General features: G+C 46.0%; 1 gene segment (V, D, J or C); it reads left to right on the top strand.

Moving 5' to 3' along the window:
* Positions 1-19,568, top strand: part of LOC129508299 (probable non-functional immunoglobulin lambda variable 5-48) — a 39,095-nt gene extending 19,527 nt beyond the window's left edge. The window contains 1 exon segment of the V gene segment in view: positions 19,318-19,568. Within this exon segment, the coding sequence occupies positions 19,318-19,568 (251 nt within the window).
* Positions 19,569-23,574: the final 4,006 nt, after the last annotated feature.

The following is a 23,574-nucleotide window of genomic DNA, read 5'->3' as shown; positions in this document are numbered from 1 at the left end:
TGTGATATTCTGTTACATATTACATATCATTAGGGAAAAACAAATGCAAACGTGAATGAACTACCATTGCACACCTATCAGAATGGCCAAAATCCAGTAGACTAGCATCAGATAGATTATGAACAGAAAAGGAAACAGCAAATTTGGACTGTCCCCATCCATATGCTCAATGATACGTCATGTTAGTATGACACATCTTCCCTATGATGTATTAAGAACATCAATTTATCTCTTGTTATTTTCCCCCAAATCCATAACGTTAGCATAATCATAAGAAAACATGAGATAAACCCATATTCTGGGACATTTAAAAAATAGCATACCAAATGTTTCCAAATTCCCAAAATCAAGAACAGAGAAAGACTGAAAACTCCTACATTGGAGGATTTTAGTATGTCCTGATGAATAGATGCAATGTTGTTACTTGGATTGATTTCAGGCAAAACTGCATTAAAATAAGTAAATAAATAAATAAATAAATAAATAAACTTTGAAATCTAGATAAATTCTGCAATTTCGCAAGATGATCAGACCACTGGCAAGTACTTGTTTTTATAAACATATCATAGGAACACAAATGTTACATTAGAAAAAGCTAGGTGAAATATAGAGATATCTATCCTATATTTGCATTTATTTCTCTAAATATGAAATTATTGCGGAAAAAAAAGTTCTACACACAAACAATAAGGGAAAGAAGGAATCAAATTTCTTCTTTCCACTCTTCTGCATTTCAGAACAGAAAGCCAGACATTTTGCTATGCTGGTTTCCCGTCGGCCTTTAAAATGTCTCACATTGAGTTCTTGGTTATGGAATGTATTTACTTTTTATTACCCTGTATAGAATAATGTAAAAATAATAATCACGTTCTTATTCTTTAAATTACACAGATTGAGAGTCAAGATAAATCACCTCCATCGCAGCAGCTCAACAGGGTCCCTGCCATCCTGTCCCTGGAAGAAAGCATTCAGAGCCGGTACCATGAGGATCCCCAGTTCTGGACAGTAGGAAGTGCTCCCATTCATCCAGATCCTCTCTCTTACATCTGAAATGTCCTGACACACGACAACAAACAAGCATAGGAAGACATCAGAAGGTAGAAGAAGGAAGAAGGAAGAGTTCAAACAAATTGAGGGAAACACAACAGTGCATACCCTGGTTCTTTTTCTTGTATGATGTCCCCGACGGGTAAGACAAGATGCTGTAGGTTCCTCCAACCAAGAATAATCCAGAACCTGAGATCCAGAAAATCAAACCAAAAACACCAATACTCCAAAAGCAGCAACTCCTCTGGTCAGAAGATATGGAGATAAGTTGGCCTGAATGGAGGAAATATTTGGACGGACCTGCCCAACACTTGCACACACTAATGAATCCCCAAACTGTGTCTCATGCAGGGTTCACATTATTGCTCATCAGAGTCATGGTGTCCATATCCTCCTGGCAGAAGCAGGCAGTGCCCAAAGCCCACCCAGGAGATAGCTGAGCCTCCATCGCATGGGAACATCAACATTTCTGGACAAGGCAGGCCTAGTTGGCAGTTTTCACTCCAGTATTTCCCACCCATGATTTTGGCAGGTCCTGGGGAGCCCATCTGAACCTCATTGCTCAGCAGAGAGAATGAATGCAGTGTACAAGGCAAAGCTGGTTTGTTGTCATATACCCATTCCTGGTAACTGTCTGAACACTGGGGAACTGAGCCTGTGCTCTCCCTGAGCATAAAATCACTGAAATTTGATGCAGGAAGCAAAGGAGCTGGACCTGCATTTGACCCTCCACTCCCTGGTGTCAGTGAGGACAAGGAATGCAGTGGGGAGCAGAGGATCCACTCCCTGAAGGAAAGCAGCTCCATTCCAGTCCTGTGCATCCCACCATGGTGTTTGCAGGGCCCAGCAAAGAGCTTGTCCCACACCCCCACCTGATGGGAGCTGGGAAGTGGCAATCACTGCCCCACCTTGTCCAGCAGAGAGTAAGCAGCAGAGTGGTAAACATTTTCACTTGAGCCACCGGGAAACGGACACAAACACCCTTAACCTGCTGCTGCACCTCAGCGGGAGGATCACTTGTTTGAATAAATGTAACTGAGGACCAAGCATCACATTATATAATAGCCATAATATCCAGGAGCCAATAAAAAAAATATGACATGTCAAGAACCAGGAAAATAAAATCTTGAATGATAAAGGAGAATCGACTGACACCAACACTGAGATCACTCACATTCTGTAATTATTGGACAAATATTTTTAGGCGAGTATCATAAAATCCATGTGATATAAAATTACAAACACTCTTCAAACAAATGGAAAAAATAGAAATGCAGAAATTAAAGAGAAATCATGAAAACAAACCAAATGGAAATTTTAGATCTGAAAAAGATAACAGAAGTCATCGAAAAAAGGAAACTCTTCTAGAGGGACTCAAGAGTAGGTAACACTTCTTATTTGTTTGTTTTCTGGCTTATTTGTTGAAACCAAAAATGGGCTCCATTCCTTGGGCACAGTTCCCACCACCTTTACTGATATGCTGAGGCTGTCAGCAGGGGGCACTGTGCACCTGCTCAGAGCTGACCAGGCCTGAAACTTACTGAAATGGTTCCACCTGCCTGGGCCCTGCACTGGTGCTCACTGCCAGAGGGAGAGATGACAGCAGCTGTCTCCTCCCAGGGGACAAACTCATAGCTCTCACCCACCCCAGAGCTCCTCCCTGGATGGAAGCTCCAAGCTGGGCTGAGGATCCAGAATCAGATGGCACTGTGGGCTCCTATTTGCATAACATATCACCAAGCATGCCCTTCATCCCTGGAGCTGAGGAGGAGATACATGAAACATCCCAAATACAGAATAAAAGTTAAACTGAGATATGACCTCTCACCAGTCATAACATCTAATAGACACAACATAGGAAACAGCAGGTGTGGGCAATGATGTGGAGCAAAAGGAACCCTCTTGCATTTATGATGGGTGTAAAACTTGTGAGCTCCTTTGGAAAACAGTCTGGAGGATACTCAATACATTAAAAATAGAAATACTCTGTGATTCAGCAATTACCCTCATAGTTATTTACTCAAAGAATACAAAAATACTAATTTAAAGGGATACATGCACCCAGAATTTCATAGTAGCACTTCCAACAATACCCATATTATAGTGGAAGCCCAACTGATAAATGGTTAAAGAAGTTTTATATAGATACAGATATAGATATAGATGTCATACATATATGAAGGAATATTATATATTATATATTATGGAATATTATATATAAAATATAATGATGGAATATTACTCAGCCCTAAAAACGAATGAAATATTATCATTTACAAAGAAGTGGATGGAGCTAAAGAGTATAATGCTAAGTGAAATAAGTCAATCAGAGAAAGACAAATACCATATAATTTCACTCATGTAGAAATTAAGAAATGAAACAAAGTATCATGGGGGAAAAAGACAGTAAAACAAGAAACAAACCCTTAACGCCAGAGAACTAACTAATACTTACCAAATGGAAGGTGGGTGGAGGGATGGGTTTAAAAGGTGGTGGGGAGGGCAGCCTGGGTGGCTCAGCTGTTTAGCGCCGCCTTCAGACCAGGGTCTGATCCTTGAGACCCAGGATCGAGTCCCACACCAGGCTCCCTGCATGAAGCCTGCTTCTCCCTCTGTCTCTGTCTCTGTCTCTGTCTGTCTCTCATGAATAAATAAACAAATAAAATCTTAAAATAAATAAAAGGTGGTGCGGGGGTTAATGAGTGCACTTGTGATGAGCACTAGCTCATTTATTTAAGTCTTGAATGACTAAATTGTACTCCTATTACACATGGTGTTAGATAATTGAAATATAGAGAAAAACTTAAATAGAAAAGAGACATCCTAGAGACCAGAGCCAGTTTCAAGGCCGGGGAATCTGTGGAAATTCCACATCATGATCTTAACTCCTCTCCTTCTCTTCCCCCTCCTGGACACTTCTCCTGTTAATAGAGATTTCAGAGGCATCCTTAGGAGGGATTCCTCTGTCTTTCTTCTCCATTCCTAATAAGAGTCTATTTTCATTTCAGGGACGAATTCTCAGATTTTGGTGACTCAGTAGCCTTCTTGGCCATGTCCCCAGGAGGGACAGTCTCTCTCAACAATGCCTCTAGCACAGGACACTATCCATACTGGGTCCAGGAAGAGATTGGCCAAGTCTAGACCATTTATTTATAATAAAAACAATAAATACTGATTTCTCAGGCTCCCTTCTTGGGAGCAAGTCTGACTTGACCATCTGCTAGTGCCCAGCCTGAGGACGAGGCTGAGGACCCCTGGGGGCTACACTATAGTGGTGCTGGGTCCAGTGAGAGACCCAGATGATGAAGGAAGACATACACTTTGTTTCATCCAATGTGGATACAAATATCATATGATTACTGACATCTCATGGCCAAACACCTGAGCCCAGAGCACTATAAATGCTGACCATCCATAGGGAGATGGAAATGAGAAGGGTCTGGAATGATTTCCATTCCTGTGTGAGTCCTAACATCGAGTAAGTGTATGAGTGACTCAGGAGGCATTAGTTCACAAGAACCCAAATTTAGGTATTTTGTATTATAAAATGTCCGTTGGATGAGAACTATAGATGGAGGCTAAATACATTTCTTCAAGAAAAAAAAGGAACACTAAAAAATCTTCCTTTACAGCTAAGAAATGAGAAATGGAAAAATCTTCATTTTCTATTCTCTTAATATTTACTTTATTAGATGGTATTTCAGTGCAATGCAACTGCGTTGCAGATTTTAAAAAAGTAATGATAATGTTTTGAAAAAAAAAAAAAAGGGACGCCACCTTGGCTCAGCGGTTGAACTCCTGCCTTCCACTCTGGGCTTGATCCTGGAGTCCTGGGATCAATTCCCATGTCGGGCTCCCTTCATGGAGCCTGTTTCTCCCTCTGCCTGTGTCCCTGCCTCTCTCTGTGTGTCTCTCTTGAATGAATAAATAAAAAATTTAAAATAAATAAATAAATAGTTAGATAAATAAATAAATAATTATAAGCCTTTTTGGAAAAAATTCTTCTTTCCTAATATCCTCATTTAAACTGTATCCTACCAAAGAACATATGTTGAAATTGTAGATCTCAGGACTTTAGGATATAACCTTATATGGAAAAGGGGTTCTGCAGATATAACTGGTACAGATGCGGTGATGAAGGGGTTGGAGTGACCTCCTAATTCAATTTATTCCTGTGCTTGTAACATGACGGTTAGATGGATTCAAGGAGGCATCTGTGGGAGGGTGGAAACAGAGATTGTGGTTCTGCAGCTGCAGACAGGGAACCCCAAAAATTGTCTTCAAATTTCTTACAGTTATGGAGAGGGAAGAAGGACTCCTCTGCAGGTTCCAAACAGATAATGGCCACTCCCTACAGACTGTGGAGTTGTGTATGAAGAACATAAATGCACTCTTATTGTTTTTAAGTCACTGATTCTGTGCTGCTTTATTATGGCAGCCCTAGAAAAAAAAAGTGTATCTAAAAACCAATATATAGATCTAGGAAATGTCACTAATAAGTGGATTACAACTGAACAATGAAATTATTTCTTAATTATAAAATTGGAAGATATTGAGTTTGACTTTATTCACTGAAATAGGAAATCTCATACTTTGATGATGAGAGTATAAATTAGTCAATCAATTTTGGAACATAAATCTTAAATGCTTATCAAATATTAAATATATATATGACCTGCATCAGTGTTACAATGTTTGAAAATAATTCTAATGAAAATTATCTAGCTAATATACTCCAAGATAAATATACAGGTACATCTAGTTAAGACATGTTACAATAACAAATAATTGAAACCAAAATGAATATTCTTCTGTGGAAAAGTCGTGAAATTATGGTAAATTATCCTCTGAATTAATGATGAACTATGAATCAAAAGGAGAGCATCCTAATGCTTTTTAAGCATCCTAATGCTTGTAAAAATTCAGTGATTAGGGGACCCTTGGGTGGCTCAGCGGTTTAGCGCCTGCTTTCGGCTCAGGACACGATCCTGGGGTCCCAGGATCCATTCCCACTTCAGGATCCCTGCTCGAGCCTGCTTCTCCCTCTGCCTGTGTCCCTGCTTCTCTCTCTGTTTCTCTCTAATGAATAAATGAAATCTTTAAAAAATAAAGTTTATTTTATTTTTATTTTTTATTTCATAAGGGGGGCACTTGACAGGATGAGCACTGGGTGTTATTCTATATGTTGGCAAATTGAACACCAATAAAAAAATAAAGTAAAAAATAAAAAATAAAATAAAATATATTTTTTAAAATTCAGTGAATATGTTGTATAAGGAGCAATGGAACTACAGCAAAAACAAAATTATGTTATGTAATATATACTGTGTGTGTATGTGTTGGAGTGTGTCTATATATATTACGAGAGCACATCTTCGAGACTCTTATCTGTCATCCCTTCAGGAAGTAAGTGGCAGTGGAACTAAGGGTGCGCTGGTATCATATTAATTTTTGTAAAGGACTTTATATTTATTTATTATTTATTTATTTATTTATTTAAGATAATGAGTCAGTGAGAGAGCATGAGCAGTGAGATGATCAGAGGCAGAGGGAGAAACAGACTCCCTACTGAGCAAAGAGCCCAGTGCAAGGCTCTATCCTGGATTTCTGAGATCATAATCTGAACAGAAGGCAGACACTTAACCAACTGAGCCACCCAGGCTCCTAATTTCAAATTTATGGACCATATACAGCAATGTTATTATTTATTTATTTATTTATTTATTTATTTATTTATTTATTTATTTATTTATATAAGATTTTATCTCTTTATTTTTTTTGATAAATTAATTTTTATTGGTGTTCAATTTACCAACATACAGAATAACACCCAGTGCTCATCCCGTCAAGTGTTCCCCTCCGTGCCCGTCACCCATTCACCCCCACCCCCCGCCCTCCTCCCCTTCCACCACCCCTAGTTCATTTCCCAGAGTTAGAAGTCTTTATGTTCTGTGTCCCTTTCTGATATCTCCCACACATTTCTTCTCCCTTCCCTTATATTCCCCTTCACTATTATTCATATTCCCCAAATGAGTGAGAACATACACTGTTTGTCCTTCTCCGATTGACTTACTTCACTCAGCATAATACCCTCCAGTTCCATCCACGTTGAAGCAAATGGTGGGTATTTGTCGTTTCTAATGGCTGAGTAATATTCCATTGTATACATAAACCACATCTTCTTTATCCATTCATCTTTCGATGGGCACCGAGGCTCCTTCCACAGTTTGGCTATTGTGGACATGGCTGCTAGAAACATCGGGGTGCAGGTGCCCCGGCGTTTCATTGCATCTGAATCTTCGGGGTAAATCCCTAACAGTGCAATTGCTGGGTCGTAGGGCAGGTCTATTTTTAATTCTTTGAGGAACCTCCACACAGTTTTCCAGAGTGGCTGCACCAGTTCACATTCCCACCAACAGTGTAAGAGGGTTCCCTTTTCTCCGCATCCTCTCCAACATTTGTTGTTTCCTGCCTTATTAATTTTCCCCATTCTCACTGGTGTGAGGTGGTATCTCATTGTGGTTTTGATTTGTATTTCCCTGATGGCAAGTGATGCAGAGCATTTTCTCATGTGCATGTTGGCCATGTCTATGTCTTCCTCTGTGAGATTTCTCTTCATGTCTTTTGCCCATTTCATGATTGGATTGTTTGTTTCTTTGGTGTTGAGTTTAATAAGTTCTTTATAGATTTTGGAAACTAGCCCTTTATCTGATATGTTATTTGCAAATATCTTCTCCCATTCTGTAGGTTGTCTTTGAGTTTTGTTGACTGTATCCTTTGCTGTGCAAAAGCTTCTTATCTTGATGAAGTCCCAATAGTTCATTTTTGCTTTTGTTTCTTTTGTTTTCGTGGATGTATCTTGCAAGAAGTTACTGTGGCCAAGTTCAAAAAGGGTGTTGCCTGTGTTCTCCTCTAGGATTTTGATGGAGTCTTGTCTCACATTTAAATCTTTCATCCATTTTGAGTTTATCTTTGTGTATGGTGCAAGAGAGTGGTCTAGTTTCATTCTTCTGCATGTGGATGACCAATTTTCCCAGCACCATTTATTGAAGAGACTGTCTTTCTTCCAGTGGATCGTCTTTCCTCCTTTGTCGAATATTAGTTGACCATAAAGTTCAGGGTCCATTTCTTGGTTCTCTATTCTGTTCCATTGATCTATGTGTCTGTTTTTGTGCCAGTACCACACTGTCTTGATGACCACAGCTTTGTAGTACAACCTGAAATCTGGCATTGTGATGCCCCCAGATATGGTTTTCTTTTTTAAAATTCCCCTGGCTATTCGGGGTCTTTTCTGATTCCACACAAATCTTAAAATAATTTGTTCTAAGTCTCTGAAGAAAGTCCATGGTATTTTGATAGGGATTGCATTGAATGTGTAAATTGCCCTGGGTAGCATTGACATTTTCACAATATTAATTCTGCCAATCCATGAGCATGGAATATTTTTCCATCTCTTTGTGTCTTCCTCAATTTCTTTCAGAAGTGTTCTATAGTTTTTAGGGTATAGATCCTTTACCTCTTTGGTTAGGTTTATTCCTAGGTATCTTATGCTTTTGGGTGCAATTGTAAATGGGATTGACTCCTTAATTTCTCTTTCTTCAGTCTCATTGTTAGTGTATAGGAATGCCATTGATTTCTGGGCATTGATTTTGTATCCTGCCACGCTACCAAATTGCTGTATGAGTTCTAGCAATCTTGGGGTGGAGGCTTTTGGGTTTTCTATGTAGAGTATCATGTCATCGGCGAAGAGGGAGAGTTTGACTTCTTCTTTGCCAATTTGAATGCCTTTAATGTCTTTTTGTTGTCTGATTGCTGAGGCTAGGACTTCCAATACTATGTTGAATAGCAGTGGTGAGAGTGGACATCCCTGTCTGGTTCCTGATCTTAGGGGAAAGGCTCCCAGTGCTTCCCCATTGAGAATGATATTTGCTGTGGGCTTTTCGTAGATGGCTTTTAAGATATCGAGGAAAGTTCCCTCTATCCCTACACTCTGAAGAGTTTTGATCAGGAATGGATGCTGTATTTTGTCAAATGCTTTCTCTGCATCTAATGAGAGGATCATATGGTTCTTGGTTTTTCTCTTGCTGATATGATGAATCACATTGATTGTTTTACGAGTGTTGAACCAGCCTTGTGTCCCGGGGATAAATCCTACTTGGTCATGGTGAATAATTTTCTTAATGTGTTGTTGGATCCTATTGGCTAGTATCTTGTTGAGAATTTTTGCATCCATGTTCATCAGGGATATTGGTCTGTAATTCTCCTTTTTGGTGGGGTCTTTGTCTGGTTTTGGAATTAAGGTGATGTTGGCCTCATAGAATGAATTTGGAAGTACTCCATCTCTTTCTATCTTTCCAAACAGCTTTAGTAGAATAGGCATGATTTCTTCTTTAAACGTTTGATAGAATTCCCCTGGGAAGCCATCTGGCCCTGGACTCTTGTGTCTTGGGAGGTTTTTGATGACTTCTTCAATTTCCTCCCTGGTTATTGGCCTGTTCAGGTTTTCTATTTCTTCCTGCTCCAGTTTTGGTAGTTTGTGGCTTTCCAGGAATGCGTCCATTTCTTCTAGATTGCCTAATTTATTGGCGTAGAGCTGTTCATAATATGTTTTTAAAATCGTTTGTATTTCCTTGGTGTTGGTAGTGATCTCTCCTTTCTCATTCATGATTTTATTAATTTGAGTCTTCTCTCTCTTCTTTTTAATAAGGTTGGCTAATGGTTTATCTATCTTATTAATTCTTTCAAAGAACCAACTCCTGGTTCTCTTGATCTGTTCCACAGTTCTTCTGGTCTCAATTTCGTTGAGTTCTGCTCGAATTTTAATTAACTCTCTTCTTCTGCTGGGTGTCGGGTCGATTTGCTGCTTCTTCTCTAGCTCCTTTATGTGTAAGGTTAGCTTTTGTATTTGAGTTCTTTCCAGTTTTTGAATGGATGCTTGTATTGCGATGTATTTCCCCCTCAGGACTGCTTTTGCTGCATCCCAAAGATTTTGAACAGTTGTATCTTCATTCTCATTAGTTTCCATGAATCTTTTTAATTCTTCCTTAATTTCCTGGTTGACCCTTTTATCTTTTAGCAGGATGGTCCTTAACCTCCACGTGTTTGAGGTCCTTCCAAACTTCTTCTTGTGATTGAGTTCTAATTTCAAGGCGTTATGGTCTGAGAATATGCAGGGGACGATCCCAATCTTTTGGTATCGGTTCAGACCCGATTTGTGACCCAGTATGTGGTCTATTCTGGAAAAAGTTCCATGTGCACTTGAGAAGAATGTGTATTCAGTTGAGTTTGGATGTAAAGTTCTGTAGATATCTGTGAAATCTATCTGGTCCAGTGTATCATTTAAAGCTCTCGTTTCTTTGGAGATGTTGTGTTTAGAAGACCTATCAAGGGTAGAGAGAGCTAGATTGAAGTCACCAAGTATAAGTGTATTATTATCTAAGTATTTCTTTACTTTGGTTAATAATTCGTTTAAGTATTTGGCAGCTCCCACATTCGGGGCATATATATTGAGGATTGTTAAGTCCTCTTGTTGGATAGATCCTTTAAGTATGATATAGTGTCCCTCTTCGTCTCTCACTACTGTCTTCGGAGTGAATTTTAGTTTATCTGATATAAGGATGGCTACCCCTGCTTTCTTTTGAGAACCATTTGAATGGTAAATGGTTCTCCAACCTTTTATTTTCAGGTTGTAGGTGTCCTTCTGTCTAAAATGAGTCTCTTGTAGACAGCAAATAGATGGGTCCTGCTTTTTTATCCAGTCTGAAACCCTGCGCCTTTTGATGGGGTCATTAAGCCCGTTCACGTTCAGAGTTACTATTGACAGATATGAGTTTAGTGTCATCATGATATCTATTTAGTCCTTGTTTTTGTGGATTGTTCCACTGAACTTCTTCTTAAAGGGGAATTTTAAGAGTCCCCTTAAAATTTCTTGCAGAGCTGGTTTGGAGGTCACATATTCTTTCAGTTCCTGCCTGTCTTGGAAGCTCTTTATCTCTCCTTCCATTTTGAATGAGAGCCTTGCTGGATAAAGTATTCTTGGTTGCATGTTCTTCTCATTTAGGACCCTGAATATATCCTGCCAGCCCTTTCTGGCCTGCCACGTCTCTGTGGAGAGGTCTGCTGTTACCCTAATATTCCTCCCCATGAAAGTCAGGGACTTCTTGTCTCTTGCTGCTTTAAGGATCTTCTCTTTATCTTTGGAATTTGCAAGCTTCACTATTAGATGTCGAGGTGTTGAACGGTTTTTATTGATTTTAGGGGGGGATCTCTCTATTTCCTGGATCTGAATGCCTGTTTCCCTTCCCAGATTGGGAAAGTTTTCAGCTAGGATTTGTTCAAATACATATTCTGGCCCTCTGTCCCTTTCGGCGCCCTCGGGAACCCCAATTAAACGTAGGTTTTTCTTCCTTAGGGTGTCATTTAATTCCCTTAATCTGTCTTCATGGTCCTTTAATTGTTTGTCTCTTTTTTCCTCAGTTTCCCTCTTTGCCATTAACTTGTCTTCTATGTCACTCACTCGTTCTTCCACCTCGTTAACCCTCGTCGTTAGGACTTCTAGTTTGGATTGCATCTCATTCAGTTGATTTTTAATTTCTGCCTGATTGGATCTAAATTCTGCAGTCATGAAGTCTCGTGAGTCCTTAATGCTCTTTTCTAGAGCCACCAGTAGCTGTATAATAGTGCTTCTGAATTGGCTTTCTGACATTGAATTGTAATCCAGATTTTGTAACTCTGTGGGAGAGAGGGCTGTTTCTGATTCTTTCTTTTGAGGTGAGGTTTTCCTTCTAGTCATTTTGCTCAGTGCAGAGTGGCCAAAAACAAGTTGTATTGGGAAAAGGAGAGAAAGAGAGAGAAGGAAAGAAAAGAGAAAAAGAAAAAAGAAAAAGTAAAGAAAAAGGAAAGAAGAGAAGAAAAAGGGAAAGAAAAGAAAGAAAGGTGAAAAAAAAGGGGGTGGGGGAAGCAATCAGAAATCAAAAAGAAAAGAAAAAAGAAAAAAAAAAAAAAAACACGGGGGAGTATTTCTGTAGACTTTAAGTCCCTTGACTTCCCCTGGAACTGGTCCGTCCAGCTGGTCTTCTGGGGGAGGGGCCTGTTGCGCTGATTTTCAGGTGTTAGCACTTGGGGGAGCTGCTCTGCCCCTGCCTGCTGCAGGGCTCAGCGGGGGTTGTTTACCCCGTGAGGTGCTCAGGAGGATCAGTCTCAGTTGCTATGGCAACTCTGGAAGCCTGGATTCAGCCTCCGCAGGAACTACGGGGCTCGGGGCTCTCGGCTCTCCCTCTGCAGGGCCTGGAGGCTCCGGGGCGGGGCCGCTGATCTGCTCAGTTGGGGCAGGAGCGTCCTTGCTGTCCCGGGCCCTCCCGGCCTCTGCCTGTCCCGGGGGGAGGCTGGATCCTGGGCTGTGTACCGGCCTGCATTGTTGGATTTGCGCTCCCGCCCCGCAGCTCCCTCCCTGGAGCCGCTCCCGAGCCCCTCCGAGCTGCTCCGGTCCCGCCGTGCGCGCTGCAGCCCTTAGGGAGCTCGGCGCACTCTCCCGGGGCGCAGGTGTCTGTTAGTGTCCCCGGGAGCCCGAGGGCATCCCCGCCCTCCTGGGTCCTGCTCCAACTCCCTGCGAGCCCCTTTCCGCCCGCCGGGAAGGTTGGTGCAGCTCCTGCTCCTCCGGGACGGGGCTCTCCTGTCCTGGGGACACTCGCCCCGGCCTCAGCCCGGCTCCTCGCGGGGCCCCTCCCCCTCGGAGGCCTTTTGTTCCTTTATTTCTTTTTCCCCGTCTTCCTACCTTGATAGAAGCGTGAACTCCTCTCACTGTAGCATTCCAGCTGGTCTCTCTTTAAATCTCAGGCCGAATTCGTAGATTTTCAGGATGATTTGAAGGTTATCTAGGTAATTTGTTGGGGACAGGTGATTTGGGGACCCTACTCTTCCGCCATCTTGCCCCTCCTCAAGCAGATTTTATCTCTTTAAAAGAGAGAGACACACACACACAGAGAGAGAGTGAGACGCAGAGACACAGGCAGAGGGAGAAGCAGGGTCCATGCAGGGAGACCGACGTGGGACTGGATCCTGGGACTCCAGGATCACGCCCTGGGCTGAAGGTGGCACTAAACCACTGAGCCACGCTGGCTGCCCAAGAACAATGTAATTTTGTATCAACCATTGTACTGAGCAAATTACAGAAGTAGACCAAAAATATCTTAAACGTCTCAACAAGTCATTACAAAATAAATCATGTAAAGGTAATATCTAGGAATAAATGAGAACCCACAGAAGTAACCAAAGGAAAAAGGACATGTCATCCCTCAAAGCATGATATTCTTGTTGCAAAGACAGAGATAAAAGCCAAGACATGCATCATGGAGGCTGGTGAACCTAGCAGGAGACCCTGACAACAACAGCAGAAACCAAGTAAGTCATCCTATAAGGGTAACCCAAGGAGAATTATTACCAAGGTTGAACCAATGGGTTTCTCTAGAGACTTTAAATCTTGAGCTAACTTCAAGTGCATTAAGTCCCAGTAATGATACCAGGGATAAGGCAGATGCAAACTCCAGTGTCCGGAAAACCTGAAACATACTAAGACATAAATATTCCAGTTAGCTGTCCAATTGAGGGAATCGATGCCCTGCAAAAATGAATGGCTCAACCCCACAGAGCTGACCTGCTCATTCTACTGTCCTGGGTGGTGACATCAGAGGCCCAACTGCAAAGGTCAGAGGCCCTTCCAGGAGGTCTGGGAAGGTTAATTCAGGCTGGGGACATGGCGTCTGAGGCCAGCAGGGGGCGCGAGTGGGCTGATCCTGAGACTCAGGGTCTGGGTGAGGAAGACCAGGAAAATCTATGACTGGGTCCTGCACACTAGAGGAAGCAAGTGGCCACCTCACTGTGGGTGACTTTCCTGAACTTATGGCCTTGGAGCTACAAGAGCTCTCAGCTCTGAATCACACAGGCCTCATAATTCGTCCTCTACTACAGCATGGAGTAACCTGTCCAGACATGATTTCCATGGAATGATAGATGCACAGGACAATCATACAATACAATCATCAGCAGAACACAAAGGGGAATGGAGTTCAACATGCTCCATGAGCATCACCTGTTCACACAATGTCATCCTCATTTCTGATAAAGAGACATCCCTGTTCAGCTCCCCGGGGACTACTGCAGACCAGTTCCATGGTTAACTGAGAGGAGACCACTGCCTCTACCTCTGTCACAGGGGCTCTGAGATTTCCAGTGTCCTCACTGTTGGAAGGGGCACTACTAAGACCCTCCAAGGACAGGAGAGGGAATGTCACTGGGGAGGGAAGAAAATGTTGCAGGGATGGGTTAGCTTTGAGGTGAGGTGGATGTGGGGCCAGGAGGTGAGAACACATCCATCTCCTCATTCAGCTTTCAGGCTTTCCAGAGAAGAACCTTGGGACAGAGGTCACTAGAGACAGTATGGCGGTCATTTGCTGAAAGTTGTCCTCCTGACACCCAGTGTCTCAGGTCACCCTGCAGTTACTTGTGTGTGTGTGAAGTCCCAGTTTCTGCTCATTTAAAAGTCTCCTAGGGGACATGCTGGTGACTCTCAGGCAGGGAGAGAGAGGAAGCTGATTTGCATGAAGTGTTTTCTTAACCTCATGGGACAGGATACATGAAAAGGTCCAGGGACACCCCATTCCATCCCAGGAGTCTAAGGAGGCTGTAGTCTGGTGAGGGTCCCCACCATGGCCTGGACAGTGTTTCTTCTTGGGCTCTTTACCTATGGCTCATGTCAGGGAAAAGACTTTACATCTGTGGGGAGCACTTAAAACAGGGACTCATGCGACCCTTGTCTCCCATATGAACACCTTTCTCTCCTCTTGATTTTAGGAGCAGATTCTCAGACTGTGGTCACCCAGGAGCCATCACTCTCAGTGTCTCCAGGAGGGACAGTCACACTCACATGTGGCCTCAGCTCTGGGTCAGTCTCTACAAGTAACTACCCCAGCTGGTACCAGCAGAACCAAGGCCGGGCTCCTCGCATGCTTATCTACAGCATTAGCAGCCACCCCTCTGGGGTCCCTGATTGCTTCTCTGGATCCATCTCTGGGAAGAAAGCCGCCCTCACCATCACAGGAGCCCAGCCTGAGGATGAGTCTAACTATTATTGTTCACTGTATATGGGTAGTACATTTACACAGTTATGTACATCTATGGGGAGGCGCAGCCAAAACCTCCTCATGGGCTCAGAAAAGCTCAGCTTTAAAGGCAGGAGAGAAAGTGAGATGCGAAAGAGTCAACACCACCATGGGAAGTGAAGCTCCCTGGCCCCATTCTCCTGTTCAGTGGTTCATGGCAATGAACCCCATTTATCTCTCCAAGGGTGTGTCCATCTCTCCAATGTGACGTTCCAAGACTGTGCTTTCTTGCTCCCTGTCTGTCTAAAATGTTGAGGAGTGGGGCTTCCTTTCCATTATACATAAACAAATACTGAGCCTCAGTCGATGGTTTTCTTTTGTTTTAATCGACAGTTTTCTTTTTTTTTTTCAAAATTTTTATTTATTTATGATAGTCATCACACACACACACACACACACACACAGAGGCAGAGACATAGGCAGAGGGAGGCTCCATGCACGGGGAGCCCGACGTGGGATTCGATCCTGAGACTCCAGGATCGCGCCCTGGGCCAAAGGCAGGCGCTAAGCCACTGCGCCACCCAGGGATCCCAAATCGACAGTTTTCAATATGGTCTATTAAACATAGAGCCTTGGTACATCTCATTTTATTCACTAATTTGATGATGAGGACCAAATTAATATTTTCATCATGTGGAGCTTGATAAAACTATAATTCCCCATGTTATATTTCTAAATCAGAAACAATTCTTATTGTTTCTAGATGTATATTTAACAAGTATTCGAAGATACTCTCTAGCCAGAGAACTCTCTGGAACCATTAAAGAGATCCTGGGGACTGCCCAGTCTGTGGGCTGGAATGTGGGTGGCCGTAACCCTCATGACATCATAGATGACATCAATAGTTATGCAGTGGAATGCCCAGCGAGTTGACTACAAAGGAAAATATTTTAATAAAGGATCATTTAACAAAAAAAAAAAAAAAGAAGAAGAAGAACTTGCTCTTCCCCTGTCCTTCCAGCTGGTTCTAGGGGAGGGGCCTGTTGTGCTGACTCTCAGGTGTGTGCACTTGGGGAGCTGTCCTGCCCCCTGCCAGGTCATGTCTCAGTGGGACCTGTTTATCCTGTGAGGTCCTTCTTCCCTGGCAGCCCTGCTCTGTCCGTGGCACAATGTGACACAAGGAACAACAGCAGTGGCAGCAGCCAGCTCCCCAACCCTGGAGTCAGCTCCCACAGTAACTACTGCAGCTCCCAGTCCACAGGGGCCTGGATGCTCCCGGGCGGGGCTGCTGACCTGCTCAGCTCGGGGCCCATGGCGGCAGGTGTCCTCGCTGTCCTGCCTGGGCCCTCCCGCCCCCACCTGTCCCGGGGGGAGGCCGGATCCTGGGCTGGGTCCCCGGCACCCTGGGCTCCTGGGCCTGCGCTGTTGGAATCGCGCTCCCGGCTACACAGCCCCCTCCACGGAGCCTCGACCTGAGCCCCTCCGAGCTGCTCCTGGGTCCAGCCATGGGCCTTGCCGAGGTGTGTGCCCTGTGACCAGGAGGGGGCGCTGAGGGACTGCCCTGTGGTCCCTACAGGGCTGCTCAGTGAGGACCCTTCTCAGGGTGCCTGGGCCTGAGAACTGGGTTCTGAGCTCCCTGATGGGGACTCAGCATCTGTGTCCCCTCTGGCCTGGCAGTCTCCCCTGGGGACCTGAGTGTGGTCTCAGCAGATGCCTCCCCCCAGGGCTCTCCCCAGGGGTGAAGCCACCTCCATTGTCCTCAGTGTGTGGTGTAAGCAGAGCTCCAGGATCAGGGCCCAGGGAGGAGCTGGGCAGTCAGTGGATGGAGCCGATTACATGGACAGCCCCTCCTGTGGCAGAGGGGGGAGGAGAAGAGGAGGCCCAGCACAGCACAGCCCATGGAGGGGACCAGGGACTGTGTCACCCTGGCCTAGGATCTTTAATGTTCATTCTCCTCTGTCAGTGCATAGGTCAGGACTGACCTCAGGGACACAGAGCCACTGTCAGCCTAACATCAGCTGGTCTAGCTTAGAGGTTTGAGGAAATTCAGTCTGGCCCCTGATCCATCACCCGTGAATGTGTCTGCAAGTTCCCTGTCCCAGCCTGTGCTGACCCAGCCGCCCTCCCTCTCTGCATCCCTGGGAACAACAGCCAGACTCACCTGCGCCTGGAGCAGCGGCTGCAGCGGTGGCCATACGCAGGTTCCAGCAGCCAGGAGGCCTCCTGAGGACTTGCTGACGGTCTACTGAGACTCACCAGGGCCCCGGGGTCCCCAGCTGCTTCTCAAGCTTCAAGGACAACTTGGCCAATGCAGGGCACTCAGATGGCTGCGAAATTCATACAACAGGGTCCTCATGGGGACTCATTGGCACCTGACTGCATGATCAGACCGATGATATAATCATAAGGTTAAGAGACAAATGATTTTATAAAATGTTTATAAATGTCTATTTAAATGAAAGCCAAAGTTATTCCTTTTTTTAAAACGTTTTATTTATTTATCCATTAGACACATAGAGAGAGAGAGGCAGAGACACAGCCAGAGGGTGAAGCAGGGTCCCTCCAGGGAGCCTGATGCAGGTCTCGTTCCCAGGACCCTGGAATCATGACCTGAACCAAAGGCAGATGCTCCATCACTGAGCCACCATGTGCAACTGCACTGAGGTTTTAAATGCCACTTCCATCGTTATTCTCCATGCAGTCTGTACAGATCTGTGAACAATATAATCATAATTCCACCTGCGTCTTCACAGTGACATCATCACTGAGTCTTAGTCAATGCACATTGAGAAGATTTTCTTAAAAAGAACATTCATCCAATTTATGTGCACAGTTGGTCTAGGGGGTGACCAATACACAATCTCTTCCTCTGGATTCTTGGCAGAAGTTCTCCAGCTGTCACATCTTCCTGCCAGACTCTGGCACGTCTGCCCCTTGTGCTCTGAGGTCAGTGGCACACACACAACCTCACATGGCAGGGCTCCTGCAGACCTGTGTCCATGTGCGGGGAAGACAGACCCTAGGAGGGAGTCCCTGCTCACAGGGTTGGGAGAACTAAAGTTTAAAACAGGTGAAAACAGTGAAAAATGACAACGATATTCAGTGTGTAACCTTTCCATTAAAGCACACGAGAGCTTCCACCCACAACTTGGAAAATCTCGCTCCCTGGGTCTTCATTATTTCAGGAAATTCAGAGAAGGAGAGGGCTGCAACCAGGGTCATCATATTGGAGGAAGGTCTCAGCATCCTGCTCAGAAGAGACCGCTTGTACACGGGGACCCTTCACTCCTCTGGATGTGACAGTGATGTCAGACGAATTGGTGTAGAGACATCACCTCAGTCCTGAGTGGCCCATGAAAAGCCAAAGGATCTGTGGTAGAGACAGAGAGAGAGAGAGGTAGAGACACAGGCAGAGGGAGAAGCAGGCTCCCTGCACAGAGCCTGATGGCGGGCTTGATCTGAAGACTCCAGGATCATGCCCTGAGCCAAAGACAGATGCTTAGGCACTGAGCAACCCAGGAGTCCCTCACACCGAGACATTAGAGTGTAGCCTAAAATGCATGCCACAGTCATGGGAGACCACATATGGGGAGACTTATGCAGATCATAGGAGGAGAGTGTATAGAGCTCCGGAGACAGGACCTGAGTCCTATGGCCAACTGATAGCCATGTCATGCGGGGTGAGGTGGTGTCAGGATGCCAGAAGGCAGTTGAGGCTTATTTTTAGGGGTCAGCCTTGATCAGAGCTGGGAACATCACCTGGCACTGACTGTGGCCTCTGCTCAAGGCACATAGCTGGGACCTCCTGTACCACACACCAGCCCCAAGCAGTCTCTGCTCTGCCCACCCCCCTGACATCCTCAGGCAGAGGGACCTGACCAAGGGCCAGTAAGGGGTCAGGGAGCTGGGGTCTCATTTGCATGGGAGGGTGGATGCAGGGTGGATCCTCAGAGGATGAAGAGAGGAAGGGAGAGATGAGGGGAGGCTCTGCTCAGCCTAGAGGCCACTGAGGACAGAAAGAGTGATGACCTTCACCATGGGCTGATCCCCTCTCCTTCTCACCCTCCTCACTCACTGCACAGGTGACTGGATGTAGGACAGGGAGAGGGGCCCTGGGAGGACATGTGGGGTCTAGACCCCAGCATCACCCTGTCTATTTCTCTCCTTCTTGCAGGTTCCTGGGCCCAGTCTGTGCTGACTCAGCTGGCCTCAGTGTCTGGGTCCCTGGGACAGAGGGTCACCATCTCCTGCACTGGAAGCAGCTCCAACATCTGTAGATATAATGTGGACTGGTACCAACAGCTCCGGGGAACAGGCCCCAGAACCCTCATCTATGGTAGTAGTAACCGACCGTCGGGGGTCCCCGATCCATTCCCTGGCTACAGGTCAGGCAACTCAGCCACCCTGACCATCTCTGGGCTCTAGGCTGAGGAGGAGGCTGATTATTACTGCTCAACATATGACAGCAGTCTCAGTGCTGGCACAGTGCTCCAGGCCTGTGGGGAAGTGAGACAAAAACCTACTTACCTGACTGCAAAGTGAGTGAGCGCCCCAGCAGCTGCCTGCTTAGGCTCCCCCTGGGTTTCTGCTCATTCTTCAGTTGATGCCCTGAGGCCAGGTGAATCTTGGGGACCTCCTGGGAATGGCACTTGCTTCATCATCTCTGACCTCAGAGTCACTCAGAGTAGCCCATTGTACACAGAGGGTGTCAAAGGAAAGAGAAAATTTTGTCCTCGGGATCAGGGACAGGTTCTTTTAGGCTAGTGAACATTCACTTTTCAACTTCTGATTTCTCAGTAAAAGAAATTCTCTCAGGTCGCGAAGCTATCATGGCCCTTCAGCCCCAGCCCTGCTCTGCTGATGAACATGTCAGCTCTTTTTTGCAGCTGGGAACATTATTGCCTTAGCTTCAACCAGGTGATGATTTCTTCTTATTATTTGATGATTGCATGGAACACATAAATCAATGCCACACTCAGAAATATAAAAGGAAAAAAAAGCTTTCTAGAAAATCCCCACGTGAATGTTCATGGAAACTTTATTCATAATCAATACAATTCAAAGGAATAAAAAATCTCCACACTTTTTTTTAATACCAGCTTTTTACAAAATGACCAGACTTGGGGGAACCCTGATTGGCTCATCAGTTTGGCGCCTGCCTTTGGCCCAGGGCGCGATCCTGGAGTCCCAGGATCGAGTCCCACATCGGGCTCCCAGCATGGAGCCTGCTTCTCCCTCTGCCTGTGTCTCTGCTTCCTCTCTCTCTCTCTCTCTCTCTCTCTCTGTGTGTGTGTGTGTCTATCATAACTAAATAAATAAATCTTTAAAACAAATAAAAATAAAATGACCAGACTTGAAGTAACGAAGATTTACTCCAACCTGATGTATAGTCATAGAGGGTGATATTAGTCAACATTTAAAGAAATAAGTTCTTAAGTTCAAAAACATGCATGAATATTAACTGCACATTTCTTAAGGATGAATAATATATAAAAGGCTAAATTCCACATCATGGGGATTTCATTGTATTTTGGAAGAGGCGGGAATCTAGAGGTGGTAAGGAGGACAGTGATTGACAGCAGGTGGAGGAAGGAGGAGGGTGAGTGTGTGAGGCGACTGTATTCGTGGTGATGTCACTCTCCTACACGGCACTGGGATGGTGGCCGCACCACACTGCTGTGTTGTCACAGCTCAGTAAACTGTACCCCAGAGCGACAGCTCCTTCATGCAGGCAGAGGATGTCTTCTAGGGGTCTGGGGTCCAAGACGAAGCTCACAAGGAAATACCATCCCATCCACTTCTCCAAGGAGATGTGAACCCTTGTCCCCAAAGGGGGAGGACAGGAAGGTGGGGACCTGAGGGAGTGTGAACAGGAAGTTTGAAAAGGGAGCAAACAAACTGCACGTGGGCCCCTTAGGATGACAGATTGTGTCCCCTGGGCTGAGGGCTCAGTCCTTGTCATGTGTCGGGGCCGGGCATGGAATTGAACCGTGATGTCCACGGTCAGAGATGATGGGAGACATCATTGTCCCTTCAGGAACAGAAGGTCCTGTGTTGTGAGGGTCTCAACCTCTCCATAGCCAGTGTGGAGATCGGACCTGCCCTTATGGTTCTGGAGACGATTGCCCTAGGTCCTTCAGCTACAACACTGGATACTTGGAAAACTAAAGGTTGATTATTTATAAACCTGTAAATTATAGCACACACCTGGGGCCACTGGCAGTGGTCATCGTAGAGACAGAGCGAGCCTGTGGCTTCCCCACCAGGAGTGAGGACAGAGGCTCAGCTGACTGAGAAGGAGCTGGGGTGAGAGACAGAGACAGAGAGAGACAGAGAGAGACCAGGCCTTGAGGACCCACCTTGGAGTCCATGGGGGAAGCATTACTGATGTGTTTGTCCATGTGCTCCCTGCCCTGGGGATGGCCCTGACCCCGAGCCTCACTCTGATCCTGGAGAAGCAGTGGAGCAGGGGGGACAGTTGGAGACAGTCCTCAGGGAGGAGCCACAGCAGGGGATTCTGAGCCATTTGGAGTCATGAGATGCAGCCTCAGGAAGGCTGGGTGTGATCTGGGTGTGGTCTGTCCTCCATGCACAAGGGGTGGGGACCCACAGCACTGGAGGCAGAGGGCTCTGCTCTGGAATCCTCTTCCCTCATCTCAGCCAGTGTGGACCAGGACTGGGGCAGCAGGAGACTGGGAGCCTGTCCCTGGGGTCCATGGGGTGCTGGCAGCTGGGAAGGTAGCCCCTGCCTGAGTCTGGGCCCAGGTCCCACCTGCTGTCAGCCCCAGACCCCCTGAGCTCAGAGGGGTCCTCCCAGGCCCTTCCCATTACAGGCACCAGGAGAGGAACTGGGAGTGTGGAGCAGTGACCAAGATGATATTCTCCTCCCTCTGGGGGCTGAAAGGTTGAGAAAGAGCCCCCAGCTCTGCCTCCCTGTGGCTGGGATCCTGGGAATGTGCAGGTCAAGGCAGAGGTTGGGGTTCTCCACCCCATTTCTCCATGATGCCCATATCCGGGGCACTGCAGCCTGACCTTGGACATTCAGTTCATGCTCCTCCATGACTCCTCGTCCCACGGGGTTGTAAAGATCTGGTAAGCCCCAAACACATGGTCACTAGCCTCAGTCCTCCTGCAATATTTTTATGGAGGACACGAGGAGGGTCACGTGTCATGTCATTGACACCCGGCTCACCCCTGGGGACCTGGAGCAGAGGGGAGGACTAACATCCCACACACTGCAGGGACACTGCAGGGAAGGCCCCTGGAGCCAGCCTGGACTGAGGGATGCTGCCTCCTGGACTCCTGTCCCCTGTCTTGCACTCAGGGAAGGGGTCCAGGGTACCAACTCAGGCTCCTGTCCCCCAGACACAACACCCCAGGGCCTGCCCACCAGAGCTGCACACCTGCCTCAGGCTGTGAGCACTGATCCTGATGCTCAAGGTCAGGGTCTCCCATTTCTGAGCTAGGAATTCAGTGTTTGTGCTCCTTCCGCAGATCCTCTACTCCTTCATGCAGAGAGAAGCCTCTCCCTACCTGAGGCTCCCCTGCAGTGACAGCAGCACCCTCTCAGGGGTCTGTCATAGCAGAGACCCCAGTTCACACAGTCCTCTTCCCCCTTCTCTCCTGCCTTCTCCTGGGACCACAGCCACCAGCATCCCCTCCTGCTGTGCTCCTGTTTCAGGTGCTCTGCTTTGACAACTGGGTATCTTCAGTCCTGCCCTGTTCTGTCCCCCCTCCTATCCCCCAGGGCCACAGGTTCACCAGGTGGTGATGCTTCTGTTAAATCACTGCCTCCCATCTTGGTTTGAAGATCTTTATGCATTGTTTTAATATTTTCTTCGATGACTGTGCAGAACACCGCCACTCCTCTCCTGAGATGAATATGAAAGACCCTCCTCTGAGGAGCTCCCTCAATGATCTAGGAGTTAGGATAGGCTCAGTCTTTTGCATGATTTAGGTTTTGTAGACATTTCCCCTCTCACAGGAGTGCTTATTTTGTGAGGACTCTTCCCTCCAAGTGGGAAGCTCTCAAATCACCAACTCTGTATCCATGTTCTTTACAGCAGACCATGCAGGGTGCTCCACCCAGTCCTTCAGGTCACTGGTGAGTGCTGGGGTCACAGTTCTGGATGTTACCTTCAGGACACTGAGGACCCTGAAAGGGACACGTAATCAGCAGGGAGCACTGTGCATCCCCTTGGCCCTGCAGGGGACCCTCCGACCTTGAGGAGCCCCCCTGGCCTCAGAGCTGGGCAGAGGCTGAGCTGCCCCCTGTGCCCCTGGTGAGACCCAGCAGCCTGGTTCCCTTAGGGCCTGGCAGAGGCTCCTGGGCGGGGTCCTGAGAGGTTTCCACAGATGCTCCCTCCATCCTTCGTATGTCCACTCTGAGCAGTCCCTGCCTTCAGCATCCTCTGTCCCCTGTTTTTCTGAA

Source organism: Nyctereutes procyonoides, unplaced genomic scaffold (assembly GCF_905146905.1).
Source record: "Nyctereutes procyonoides isolate TBG_1078 unplaced genomic scaffold, NYPRO_anot_genome, whole genome shotgun sequence".
In the NCBI taxonomy this organism is placed as follows: domain Eukaryota; kingdom Metazoa; phylum Chordata; class Mammalia; order Carnivora; family Canidae; genus Nyctereutes; species Nyctereutes procyonoides.
This window is presented reverse-complemented; position numbering and strand designations above follow the sequence as displayed.